Genomic DNA, 14,237 nt, shown 5'->3' on the forward strand with positions numbered 1-14,237 from the left:
CCTCCCATTAATGTGTGCACGTGCCTGCTTTGTCCAATAATGTGTAAACTAGAATTCCTGCATAGCCTCAAATAGGAATAATACACAACCCCTTCTTCTGATGCAGTACATTTCCTGAAAAAAGGGGACTGTGTTAATCCAGCTTCCTCTCCACGTCATTAAAGCAGGTTTATACTCCTCCTCAAACGTATTTTTCCACATAAAACGAAATCCAGCTGTGGTGCGTCATGCGCGTCTGGTCTTGCTCCATCGACTCACAACAAGGGGGAAGCGACGCAAAGATGTTGTTCTGCCTTTCTGTCTGTTTAGCTCTGCTGTGGACGACTGGGAGTATGATGAATGTTGGAGGCAAGCAGAGCCTTCACACTTTGAACGACATGTTTGCTGAAGTGGAGGAGCTGATGGAGGATACTCAACACTTCCTGGATGAGGCAGTCGACCAGGTCAGTCTCCTACTCTGGTCTATGTACTTAACAAACTCTCCTTTTAATGCACTACATCATGGAAAGTATGACTGCCGAGTGGGTCCGGTTCACAATGTGGGAGTCCAGTCCATAGTGGGGCCAGCAGGGGATCATTTTGAATGGAGACAAGTCAGCAGCGCAGAGACGTCACCAACTGATGCAAAGAGGAGTGGTCTATCCCGGGTCCGGACTTGGAACAGCTAGTGCGTCCTCCGTGGAAGCTGATCCATGTAGAAAAGGGGGACAGAGCAGAGAGAGAAGCGGCAGATCAACTGCTCGAAAAGGGGTCTATTTAAAGGCTAGTGTGTATAAATTAGTTTTAAGATGGGACTTAGGTAGACTGAGGTAGCATCTCTAACTGTTACCGGGAGGGCATTCCATAGTATATAGAAAACGCTCTATAGCCCGCATACTTTTTTTGGGCTCTAAGAATCACTAATAAGCCGGAGTTCTTAAAACGCAGATTTCTTGCCGGGACATATGGTACTATACAATCAGCAAGATAGGATGGAGCTAGACCGTGTAGTATTTTATACGTAAGTAGTAAAACCTTAGTCGCATCTTAAGTGCACAGGAAGCCAGTGCAGGTGAGCCAGTATATGTGTGTATATATGTATATATATATATATATATATATATATATATATATATATATATATATATATATATAACACCCCTCTATATTATATATATATATATATATATATATATATATATATATATATATATATATATATATAATAATAATAATACAATATATACCCCATAGATTAAAAACAAATACACAAAAAAACAGCCTGCATGTCAACTTCAGCATTTTAACTTGTTCTTGTTACACAACACCTGTTAGCTCTTTATTCCACATTTTGTGTAATTCTCTTTTTTTTTTTTTTGTAAAATGTGGACACCCCTGAAATAGACGAAACGTCAATCCCAAAACAGCTGCTAGTAACTGAAAAAAAATTGTTGAATGGATTACCTGAATTGCGATTCTTATTTATTCGATTCTAAATCGATACATAATAAAACATTTTGGGGAGTGGGGAATACATTTTTAAAATGACATTTTTATGCGCTCTCCACATTTACTCTCAGCGCGTATAGATCCTGCTGAAATCCTATGTATTGAATGGATAGAGAATCGTTTTGAATCGGAAAAATATCGTTTTTGAATCGAGAATCGTGTTGAATTGAAAAAAAATCGATTTTGAATCGAATCGTGACCCCAAGAATCGATATTGAATCGAATCGTGGGACACCCAAAGATTCACATCCCTAATATAAATATGTATATATATATATATATATATATATATATATATATATATATATATATATATATATATACACATATATGTATATATGTATATATATATATGTTTCCCGACATAATGTATAGGTATATATGTATATAAAGGTATATACAGTATAGGCGTAATATGATCAAGCTTTCTTGTTCTTGTCAAAAGTCTAGCAGCCGCATTTTGTACCAACTGTAATCTTCTAATGCTAGACAAAGGGAGGCCCCGAAAATAATATGTCACACTAATCGAAAAGCGTTTTTAAGATCAGAAAATGTGTTTTACTTTTTAATTGAATGCCCTCTGCAGTGAACAGTGAGTGATAAATCATTCATCCATCTCTTCGACTGTTTTGATAAGATTCCTCATGACATTAACTTGATTGGACAAAGTCAGTAGAGAAGTACCTCAACTTATGAGCTTAATTGGATCTGTGACAGAGCTCTTAACTCAAAACACTTGTGTCTCAAATCGACGTCTCCCATTGAAATTAATTGAAATCATTTTTATTGGAGCTTGTCTTTGGGATGCCAAATTAAAATAAATTAATTCACATAATTTTTAGTAGATATATTTCCAACATTTAACTTACTTGTTTCATCATTTAGCTCACTTTTCTCACATCTAACTCATTTTTCTCACATTTATCTCATTTTCATAACATTCAAGTTTAAATTAAAAGTTGACGCTAAATTTGTACATCAAAATCTTACATTTAGATTTAACATCTAAATTTGAACTCTAAATGTTAAATCTAAATCTTAAATTTAGATCTAACATTTAGATTTAGATTTAACATTTAGATGTTAAATCTAAATGTTGAATCTAAAGATTTAGATTCACAATCAACATTTAGATTTAAGATTTAGCATTTAATGTAGATGTTAAATCCGATCCTGAATATTAAATCTAAATCTGACATTTAAATATTACATTTAGATTTACCATTTGGATTTAGATTTAGCATGTAAATGTAAAATCTCTTAAACATTTAGATTTAGATTCAACATCTAAATGTTAGATTTAGATGTTAAATCTGAATCTAAATGTTAAATCTAAAAAAACATTTCAATCTTACATTTAGATTTGGATTAAACATTTAAAGTCAACCTTTTAATTTAAACTTTATATGTGATTGAAATCAGAAATATATCTGTTAAAAAATTCTGACTGAATATTTACATTTATACATTTACAATGGAATGTACTATCTACAACTACAGTAGGTTTTTTTTGAAGTAATGTCATAACAGCATACAGCTGCATTTTAATTAAACACACCATCAGGAGCTTCTCCATATTTTCATGGATAAATGTCCACCTTTCAGATATTATTTTAACGTCCTGGCTGGCGTTATCGACTCATTCTGTTTCAGTTTGGTGCAGACTAGCACCTTACTGACAATTCTCAATTCAAACCAACTCTCACAATATATATCATTTGGTATAAACAATAATAATAAAACTTTAAAGCAGGTAACGGATTACAAAAGCTCTTTTTGGCTGCTAACGTATGAAGTATACGCGCTGAGAGTAAATGTGGAGAGCGCCTAAAAATGTCATTTTAAAAATGTATTCCCCACTCCCCAAAATGTTTTATTATGTATCGATTTAGAATCGAATAAATAAGAATCGCAATTCAGGTAATCCATTCAACAATTTTTTTTTCAGCTCCTAGCAGCTGTTTTGGGATTGACATATCGTCTATTTCAGGGGTGTCCACATTCTTACAAAAAAAGAAGAATTACACAAAATGTGGAATAAAGAGCTAACAGGTGTTGTGTAACAAGAACAAGTTAAAATGCTGAAGTTGACATGCAGGCTGTTTTTTTGTGTATTTGTTTTTAATCTATGGGGTATATATTTTATTATTTTGGAAAATGAAAAATATCAAAATATAATTTGCCTCAGGAAAACAAGTTGAGTTAGTCTATTTCATTGGACAATCCCATACCACTGCTATGTTGTCTACACAGTGCAAATTTTGGTATTTTTAACTTACTGTATACTTTGTCGCTGCTAGTGGAACCTTTATTTCCCTGAGGCATGAAACGCCCATGGGATCAATAAAGTTCTATCTGATCTAAACTGCATTGGCTTTCAGGAGGTGAAACCATTCAAAAAGACCAGCAAATATGGGAGGAGATCAAAAAGATTTGTTGATAACATAATATGCGTTGTCACTAATAACAAAGAGCTGAGATGTATAACCTAAACCAGGGGTCGGCAACCCAAAATGTTGAAGGAGCCATATTGGACCAAAAATAAAAAAATAAAAATTTGTCTGGAGCCGCAAAAAATGTAAAGCCTTATATAAGTGTTAAAATGAAGGCAACACATGACGTAAGTGTCTATATTAGCTATATTAGCCTACTATCAAAATGACTATGTGTCGCAGACTGATGCAAATCTTCGTTGACAGAAATGTTGAAATTTAATATTTATTCTACACATTTTTACAACATTGGAAATCATGACTAAAACGGAGACTTTTCAGAAGGTGAGATAACTCCTGGAAATTACTGTCTTATATTGGCCAAAGGTAAAAGATGTGTGTGTTCAAGTTGAAGGAAACAGAATCAGCACAATCCCATTCAAGATCAGACAAACATTACAGGGAGACAGAATCACTGGCGGGTCTGCCAATTTCCGGCGGCCCTTACAAAAAAGGTGAGAAACAGGTAAACGCTGGTGGGGGGGGAAGCATGGCCAGAGACAGGAGCAGACCCAACAAAGCAACCAAGAGAGCCGACTCCACCCTCAGCCGCCCACCAACTCTCGGCCAGTGTCCAGTCCGCATGGATGAGCGAGGATACGTCCAAGGAGACCGAGATGTCCGATACCTGCTCATCCAGCCGAGACACTCTGAAGCTTGTGAAACAGAAACTACAAATACAATGAGCTCAAATATACCTAAAATACGAGGCATAACGATGCATTATGTACATACAGCTAGTATAAATAGCATGTTAGCATCGATTAGCTTGCATTCATGCAGTGACCAAAGATGTCTGATAAGCACTCCACACAAGTCAATAACATCAACAAAGCTCACCTTTGTGCATTCACGCACAGCATAAAATGTTTGATGGACAAATAGAGACAAAGAAGGAGTGGCATAAAACATGTCTTTCTGTGGCAGCATCAAGGAAAGTTGTACATGTAAACAAACTACGATGCGTTCAAGGGCAAAGGAAATTAGGACAAAATGGCGCGCGCCAACTACTCGAATCAGTGAAGCATGTTTAATGTAAACAGTGGGATTTCTAACAATTAAGGAGGTTTTTGTCATGTTTGTCCTCCTACAGAAACCATATTAAAACAAAAAATGGTAACACTTTAACATGGGGAACATATTCACCATTAATTAGTAGCTTATTAACATGCAAATTAGTAACATATTGGCTCTTAATTAGTCATTATTAAGTACTTATTAATGCCTTATTCTGCATGGCCTCATTATACAACCAGTAAGCCATTATTTAAGAGTCTTCCCTCAATAACCTCAGAATTATTGCTTATTAGTAACCCTAACCCTAACCCTTATATGATCCCCTAGTGTCCAAATAACTCTATATTTAGTCTTTGTTACTTAGAATATGTTCCCCATACTAAAATATTACCCAAAAAATATATTTTCTTCCTCATCTTTTTCCATTTTTCATAAATTTTTCAAAAAGCTCCCGGGAGCCACTAGGGCGGTGCTAAAGAGCCGCTGGTGGCTCGAAAGCCGCGCGTTGCCGAACCCCGACTTAAACATTCAAATATCAGACCTATATCCTTAGATCTTTCAGTAAATGACCCTAAGTCAGTGGTTCTTAACCTTGTTGGAGGTACCGAACACCACCAGTTTCATATGCACATTAACCGAACCCTTCTTTAGTGAAAAATAAAATGTTTTTTTTCAAATTCAAGACAAAGTTATATGTTTTTGGTAACATATGGGGAACATATTCTAAGTAACAAAGACTTAATTTAGAGTTATTTGGACACTAGGGGAACATATTCTAAGTAACAAAGACTTAATTTAGAGTTTTTTGGACACTAGGGGAACATATTCTAAGTAACAAAGTCTTAATTTAGAGTTATTTGGTTAAGGTTAGGGTTCGGGTTAGGGCCAGGGTTAGAGGGTTAGGGTTATAATAAGGCCATGCCGAATAAAGCATTAATAAGTACTTAATAATGACTAGTTAAGAGCCAATATGTTACTAATTTGCATGTTAATAAGCAACTAATTAATGGTGAATATGTTCCCCATACTAAAGTGTTACCATGTTTTTTTACTGGTGCACAAAATGAACCGTGCATGAACATCACCTTGTTCAAACAACAAAACCAACACAGTGCATAAACTTACAACAAATTACACACCTGCAAATCAGTCAGCTGTTGCCGTATCCGTAATACGCCGATAGGGAGAAGTTTGTATTTACACGATGAGTCGGGTGTGTCTCGACCTCCGCCGAACCCCTGAGCCCGACTCACCGAACCCCTAGGGTTCGATCGAACCCAGGTTAAGAACCACTGCCCTAAGTGGAATAAGTCTGTACTTCCCTCACCCACTGTATTGCTTTTATCATCTTGTGGTTAGAGTGTCCGCCCTGAGATCGGTAGGTCGTGAGTTCAAACCCCAGGCAAGTCATACCAAAGACTATAAAAATGGGACCCATTACCTCCCTGCTTGGCACTCAGCATCAAGGGTTGGAATTGGGGGCTAAATCACCAAAATGATTCCCGAGCGCGGCCATCGTTGCTGCTCACTGCTCCCCTCACCTCCCAGGGGGTGAACATGGGGATGGGTCGAATGCAGAGCATACTTTCACCACACCTAGTGTGTGTGTGTGACTATCGTTGGGACTTAACTTAATCATCATTGTGCGTTCTAACTACAATTTTTGTACAAACTACAATTCTAAGCATGTTAAATTCAGATATTGACTCGTCGCCAACGTTTGCTACACTGTTGCATGCATGATGTGTTTACTCTAAGAACAGTCTCGAACCGGTTCGTACCTGCTCACCTAATTGTTTCTGTGTGCATCCTAACATTCAGATAAGAAGTGAGAGTGCCAAGTCTTTGTCCCAGCACAATGACACAGAGAAAGCTGCAACCACGACCATGCAAGTCCTCAATAAAACTGACGAGGTAGGTTGTCAAATGTTTTGGATCAGTAGTAATTACATCAAAAATGAAGAAAAAAAACTGCTCTTTGTCTTGGAAGGAAATGACAAACAAGACAGAATTCTCTCAACTCCATCTGGAGATCTATGGCCAGTGGAACAGTGTCGCTCATGTGAGTCTTTAGCTTCCATGTCCTTCCTTTTTGGACCAAGTCTGTTCCAACCAATACTCTCATCCTATGTTCATGGTTTGTGCTTCTTTTAAGCATTCCGTCTGACAACAGACGTTTCCATCTCTTATTTTCCTGGCAACTATAAAAAAAAAAAAAGTGGTTACTTTATTAGAGTTAGTTACTGAGAAAAAAGGTCATGGAAGGAACATAGCCAGTAGTGTGACTAATTGTACTGTATTAAAATGTCAACTTTAATAGCTTTTCCTACTTTCTTTTAAGTTGAGATATCTGGAAGTCCTTTCTGGAAAATATTGTGGTAAGCTGCTACTGTGCATCTGAAAGAAAGCAGCAGTGTGTCTGGAACATATTAAGATAATTGTGGCTTAGTGGGAATAGCGTGACTCCTACTTATAGTTTCCAGTCTCTTTGCATTACTTCCATAAGACCTAATGGCAAATCACACACAGCAGTGCAGGAGAATATTCCAAATATATATTCATATACATGTTTTATTTTTTTCAATTTGTTTTATATACAAAAAGTACACAGAATGTTAATAGTCTAATAAAAGCCCACCCAATTGCAACGTTACAATTTTTAGAATATAAATTTACATAGCAATTAAATACTTAATAAATTATTATTATTCCCTCCGTCCATCCATTTTCTACCGCTTGTGCCTTTCGGGGTCGCGGGGAGTGCTGGAGCCTATCTCAGCTGCATTCGGGTGGAAGGTGGGGTACACCCTGGACAAGTCTCGACCTCATCGCAGGGCCAATACAGATAGACAGACAACATTCACACTCACATTCACACACTAGGGCCAATTTAGTGTTGCCAATCAACCTATCCCCATGTGCATGTCTTTGGAGGTGGGAGGAAGCCGGAGTACCCGGAGGGAACCCACGCAGTCACGGGGAGAACATGCAAACTCCACACAGAAAGATCCCGAGCCCAGGATTGAACCCAGGACCTTCGTATTGTGAGGCACACATACTTTTTTTATTATTATAGAGGTTTATTTGAAATAGGGACAGATACAAAAACATAGACATCTGAAACAGTTCATCATAGTGTTTGTAGCCAAGGCTAATTTACAACACTTGACCCCAACAACAACAACAACAACACAGATCCAACATCATTAAAATAGGAAAATAAAAAATAGAATGAGTTGATAATAATTATAATAGTAATAATACAGACAAAGTGCAAACTAGATAAAAGCCAATAATAATAATAACACAGACAAAGTGCAGACTAGATAAAAACCAATTACCGTATTTTTCGGACTATAAGTTGCATTTTTTTTTACATAGTTTGGCCGGGCTCCAGTGCGACTTAAATATGTTTTTTTCCTTCTTTATTATGCATTTTCGGTAGGTGCGACTTATACTCCGAAAAATACGGTAGTAAAAATGAGTAAAAACTAAACATGGGAACACGATTGTTGCTCAACTAGCCATAGTTTTGTTAGTTTTTTGAAAGTGACAAGTGCAGGTATAATTTTTAAAGTGTCCGGTAAAGAGTTCCATAGTTGTGGTCCTTTTTTTGAAAAGGCAGTCTGGGCAAAAGATGTTCTACGGAATGGAACGCAACAGTTGCCTTTTGACATTGCTCGGCTGGTAGATCTGGTACCACTTTGCAGTCTTGTAATTGCCTTGCAGAGCAATTGGGGAGCAGAGTTATCCAAGCATTTAAAAACCAGTTTGACTGTGTGTAACAAAATAAAATTGGTAAAACTTCAAATATTGTATTTGGTTAAAATTTGGCAATGATGATATCGTATACTCTTCTTGTCAGGAACTTTATAAAGACACTCAATGGTCTTGATTGATGACTGGTGTGCCTGGGACCATGTAGTTAAACCATATGATATGTGTGTAAGAATCATTGAATTCATAAAAGTAAAAGCACAGCTAAGAGTTAAGCAGTGTCTACTAACCCCTGTGCTACCGCTAACATATACAAATTGGCTTGTTCTTGGTGGCTATAGCAATGCAGCTGATGGGAGCAATCAATGCTACCTCTAAATCACTTTTAAAATGCATTCAAAAACCGTCAACAATACTGTCTTCAACCTGTAGCCTGAATAATAACCAAGCTGTAGCGACATTGTTATTGTAAGAGCGAACAATGAGGAACTCTTTTTCTAGCGTAGTAACACATCAACGTGCTATGGTATTAGCTGTAGAAGCTAGCTACGGCAAGAGATAAGCTAGCTTCTACGTCAGCACAAAGGCGTTTGAGCTTGTAATGCACAGCACAATGTGATAAGACACCAATCTGTACTGACTGAAAAACATGAACATTCATATTACAGTATCTGTAAAGTATTAGCCCTCATTTCATGTTTTGTTTGTACACAGCTAGCTAGACATGTATCATGAATAATATCAAAGTGTGACTCACTCAATGCATAGTTGTGCGTTTGGTCCAGCTGGCCAGGGACGTTTTTTTCCGGTTAATTATGGGTAAGCACTCCATTTATGTCGAAATAGCTTGGCTTCAAATTCCACATTTTGCAGCTTCGAGTCACTTGCACCTCACTCTCTCGTCTTCCGTCTGCTCCAATGTCTCACTCTTCCTACATGCTGGCTTCTAGAAACAGTAGTTCATCCTCAGTATACTCAGCTTCAAAAAGATAAGGTTGTGAATCCTCATTTGTCCAAAAATAGTTGTCTTCGTTGTCTGTTACCAAATCTGCCATGATTAAAACACACACAAGCGATGTGTATCCGGAAGTGGTTGTTGTCAGAAGTCGGATGTGCACTGTTAAAGTTAAAGTACCAATGATAGTCACACACTCACTAGGTGTGGCGAAATTATTCTCTGCATTTGACCCATCACCCTTGATCACCCTCTGGGAGGTGAGGAGAGCAGTGAGCAGCAGCGGTGGCCGCGCCCGGGAATAATTGTTGGTGATTTAACCCCCAATTCCAACCCTTCATGCTGAGTGCCAAGCGGGGAGGTAATGGCTCCCATTTTTATAGTCTTTGGTTTGACTCGGCCGGGGTTTGAACTCACAACATACCGATCTCAGGGCGGACACTCTAACCACTAGACCACAGAAACGGAAATAATCGTGCCAAAGAATGAGTTCCGACAATGATTAAAATGACCAAAATATGGTAAATATTGAACATATTACCGTATTTTCCACACTATAAGGTGCACCGGATTATAAGGCGCACTTTCAATGAATGGCCTATTTTAAAACGTTGTACATAAAAAAGGCGCACCGCATTATAAGGCGCATAGAATAGACGCTACAGTAGAGGCTGGGGTTACGTTATGCATCCATTAAATGGAGCTGCGCTAAAGGGAATGTCAACAAAACAGTCAGATAGGTCAGTCAAACTTTATTAATAGATTACAAACCAGCGTTCTGACAACTCTGTTCACTCCCAAAATGAATAAACAGCTATTTTGTTATTTTCCTCGAGGTAAAGTCAGTGACGTGGTGTTTCGTTTATCCTTTAACAACAGCAAGGTATAGCATGTAGTGCAACATTTATATCATATACACTGCAAAAACTGAAATCTAAGTAAGGGTTAAATATCTCAAATAAGGGTGATATTTGCTTATTTTCTGTATGATAAGATAATTCTTTTCACTTAGCAGATTTTATGTTAGAGTGTTTTACTTGTTTTAAGGGTTTTGGTCCTAAATGATCTCAGTAAGATATTACAGCTTGTTGCTGAGATTTTAAGACCTATATTGAGTAAAACATGCTTGAAACTAGAATATCAAGTGTTGCAAAGCTGTGTCATCAACACTCACAAGTATAAAACTACTTTTTTAAAGTAATAATTCTTTCTTCAAGCATGAAAAAAAAATCATGATGCATATCATTATGTCAAGATAATGGCACTAGCATTTACTTAATTTAAGAATATTTTTCAACATATTGAGCAAAAAGGTCTCTTTGGGTTTTTTTTTCTACCAAGAAAAGTGCACTTGTTATTAGTGAGAATATACAATATATGTATAGAATGTTTTTGTTCTATTGGAAGATCATTTTGCTTAGTTCAAATAAAATACCACTAATTGTTTTTTTTCTTCTTGTTTTTGAACACTGACTTTTTGCAGTGTATAAGGCGCACTGTCAGCTTTTGATAAAAGGTTTTTAGGTGCGCCTTATAGTGCGGAAAATACGGTACATATTGTTTTGAACGCGTCTGTTACTACATTATATATAGACTTGCAGTGTGTATATAAAACGTTGATGGAGGGTTTTGAAGTGGTTTTAGAGGGCTTTGAAGTCTACAATGCATTTTCCAAGCTTTTTTAATCATCTTTAAAAAAAATATATATATATATACGTGTATTCTTGTCTCTCATAATGATTGTTAAATAAACAATAGGAAAAATAAAAATAAAAAGTGCAGTTGCCATTTATGCAGATCCCAAATACACAAAAACCGGGTCCCCATAGAAAAGTTGGTTTTGCATAATTTTCCCCCCTTTGACATCACATTCTATTTATGTGTTTTGCAAAGGTTAATCTCAGCATACAACATCCATTTCTTTAACTGGCATGAAGTTATAGGGAGCCTTTTTTCCTCCACACATTGGATGTATGAATTAAAAGTCAATTACATTTGACCAGCAGGTGGCAGTAGTGTTGTAGTTTGCAGTGACAAGCCACTGCTCTGCACCACCAGTACTTTAAAAAGTGGACACTAAAAAAGTGCACATCTAACAGAAACTAAATTTTGAGCTACTTTTTGAATAAAAATATATATATTTTTGGGACCGAGCAATTCCAATGTTTTACCAATTTTCTTATTTTAAGTAATATTAACCTTGAAAGTGAAGATGCATTACTTAATATAAGAAAAATAATCTAATATTTTTTTCTGGAAAATAATTTTGCTTGTGTTATAGTCAGTATTACTGTGTGTACTGCAGCCACAGTATATAACTGTACTGCATCATATCGACTTAGTCTAGGGTAGGGGTGGCCAAAGTGTGGCCCAGTGGCCCGCAGCATATTGTCAAAAAAAAAAAATCAAACCAAAAATAAATAAAAAAACATTACAAATGTAAGTGAAAGGTGCAAAAAGATATATTGTAATGACAAAAAGCTGAAATTTAAAAACGAATTTTTGTGTCTACTAGGGTTGTACGGTATACCGGTATTAGTATAGTACCGCGATACTAATGAATCACATTCTGTACTATACCGCCTCTGTAAAATACTGGTCCTCCACTTCTCCCCGTCGTCGTCACATCACCTCATTGCTGGTTTTTACGAGCAGACGAGCATGTTCGGCAACGCACAATCACAGAGTACTTACAAGCAGACACAGTGTGTAGACAGAAAGTGGAGAACAGATGCATGTTGGCTTAAAAACTAAAGATAAAGGTGAAGTTATAACACTGAAACACCCACCGGAAGAGGTGCTTTAAGACATGGCTAGCTAGCTAGCGGCTAACATCCATCCACAGTCGGTAGTGTTTTAGCTACTTCTAAATCCTCGCCTCCATGGCGACAAATAAAGTGAGTTTCTCACAAGTATCATCCCTGCAGGACGAGGAATAGCTAAACATGCTTCACTACACACATTAGCTCACCGGCGTCAAAATGTATACAAACGCCATTGGTGGATCTACACCTGACATCCACTGTAATGATACCAAGTACAGTAGTATCTAGTAGTGATTACGTCAATGTTTTTTTGGCATCACAACATCTTCTTTTGTTTTTTAAAAATGTATATCATGTTTATAAACTGAGGAAATATGTTCCTGGACGCATGAGGACTTTGAATATGACCAATGTATGATCCTGTAACGACTTGGTATCGGATTGATAACCAAATGTGAGGTATCATCCAAAACTAATGTAAAGCATCCAAACAACAGAAGAATAAGTGATTATTACATTTTAACAGAAGTGTAGATAGAACATGTTAAAAGAGAAAGTAAGCAGATATTAAAAGTAAATGAACAAGTAGATTAATAATTCATTTTCTACCACTTGTCCTTAATAATCTTGACAAAATAATACAATTGGAAAATGACACAATATGTTACCGCATACGTCAGCAGCTAAATTAGGAGTCTTTGTTTGTTTACTTACTAATAAAAGACAAGTTGTCTTGTATGTTCACTATTTTATTGAAGGACAAACTTGCAATAAGAAACATATGTTTAATGTACCCTAAGGTTTTTTTGTTAAAATAAAGCCAATAATGCAATTTAAGAAACTAGAAAAGAAGAAATGACACATACAATACGAATACGCCATGTTTTCTCCACAAAACAAAAACACTTTCATTTTGTGACTTTCTGGGCCAGGTAGGACTGTCCAAACCTTTTTCAGCAACGGACGCATTCAAAAAGTTAAAGAATGTGGCAAAACAACTCAGGTCCAGATATGGAAAAAACACATTTTGTACTTCTATCAAGTCCCCAAGACTGACAAGACTAATATTGTCACCCACATTTGTGTTGTCTTCAAACACACTGTAATGTCTGTTTTTAGCTTTTTTTTCCACAAATGAGATAAACATCAAAATGGCACCACATTCTTTAACTTTTTGGAATGCGTCCGTTGGTGAAAACGGTTTGGACACCCCTACCTGGCCCAGAAAGTCACAAAAAATATTTTTGTCAAAATAAGATCAACTTTGACTTTGGTATCAGATATTTATGAGATGGAAAACAAACATTTAGGACCCTCTAACTGCATTACAATATAAAACTGGCTTCACTGTGGACAATAGTGTTCTAGCACAGTGGTCCCCAACCACCGGGCCGGTACCGGTCCACGGACCGATTGGTACCGGGCCGCACAAGAAAAAAAAAAAAAAAAAAGAAAAAAAAAACATTTTTTAAATTTTTTTTTAATTATTAAATCTACATAAAAACAGAATATATACACTATATATACATGCATATCAATACAGTCTGCAGGGATACAGTCCGTAAGCATACATGATTGTATTTCTTTATCAAAAAATAAAATAAAATAAGAATAAAAATCTTCACCGTTGACTGGTCCGCAGCTACAAAAAGGTTGGGGACCACTGTTCTAGCAGTTTACAGTTCACGGCAGTCTTGAGCCTTGGTGGATCCTTGGTTGTTTCTGAACATTTCGTTTCATTTGAGGTAAAACTTAACATTTGCAAAGTGATGACCCATCCAAATACCCAAATTAATAAAGAGT

General features: G+C 36.7%; 1 protein-coding gene across 2 annotated transcripts in view; it reads left to right on the forward strand.

Moving 5' to 3' along the window:
- The window catches only part of dkk3b (dickkopf WNT signaling pathway inhibitor 3b), a 51,621-nt gene continuing 37,384 nt past the window's right edge, over positions 1-14,237 (forward strand). The window contains exons 1-3 of one of the 2 annotated variants that reach the window (XM_061969756.1): positions 1-443; positions 6,819-6,911; positions 6,988-7,059. In XM_061969756.1, the coding sequence (XP_061825740.1) occupies positions 228-443; positions 6,819-6,911; positions 6,988-7,059 (381 nt within the window). In that variant the 5' untranslated portion in view covers positions 1-227. Of the gene's footprint in view, positions 444-6,818; positions 6,912-6,960; positions 7,060-14,237 lie in introns of both variants that reach the window. The other variant, XM_061969757.1, reaches the window with a different exon arrangement.

The sequence above is a fragment of the Nerophis lumbriciformis genome, linkage group LG10, assembly GCF_033978685.3.
Source record: "Nerophis lumbriciformis linkage group LG10, RoL_Nlum_v2.1, whole genome shotgun sequence".
Taxonomy (NCBI): domain Eukaryota; kingdom Metazoa; phylum Chordata; class Actinopteri; order Syngnathiformes; family Syngnathidae; genus Nerophis; species Nerophis lumbriciformis.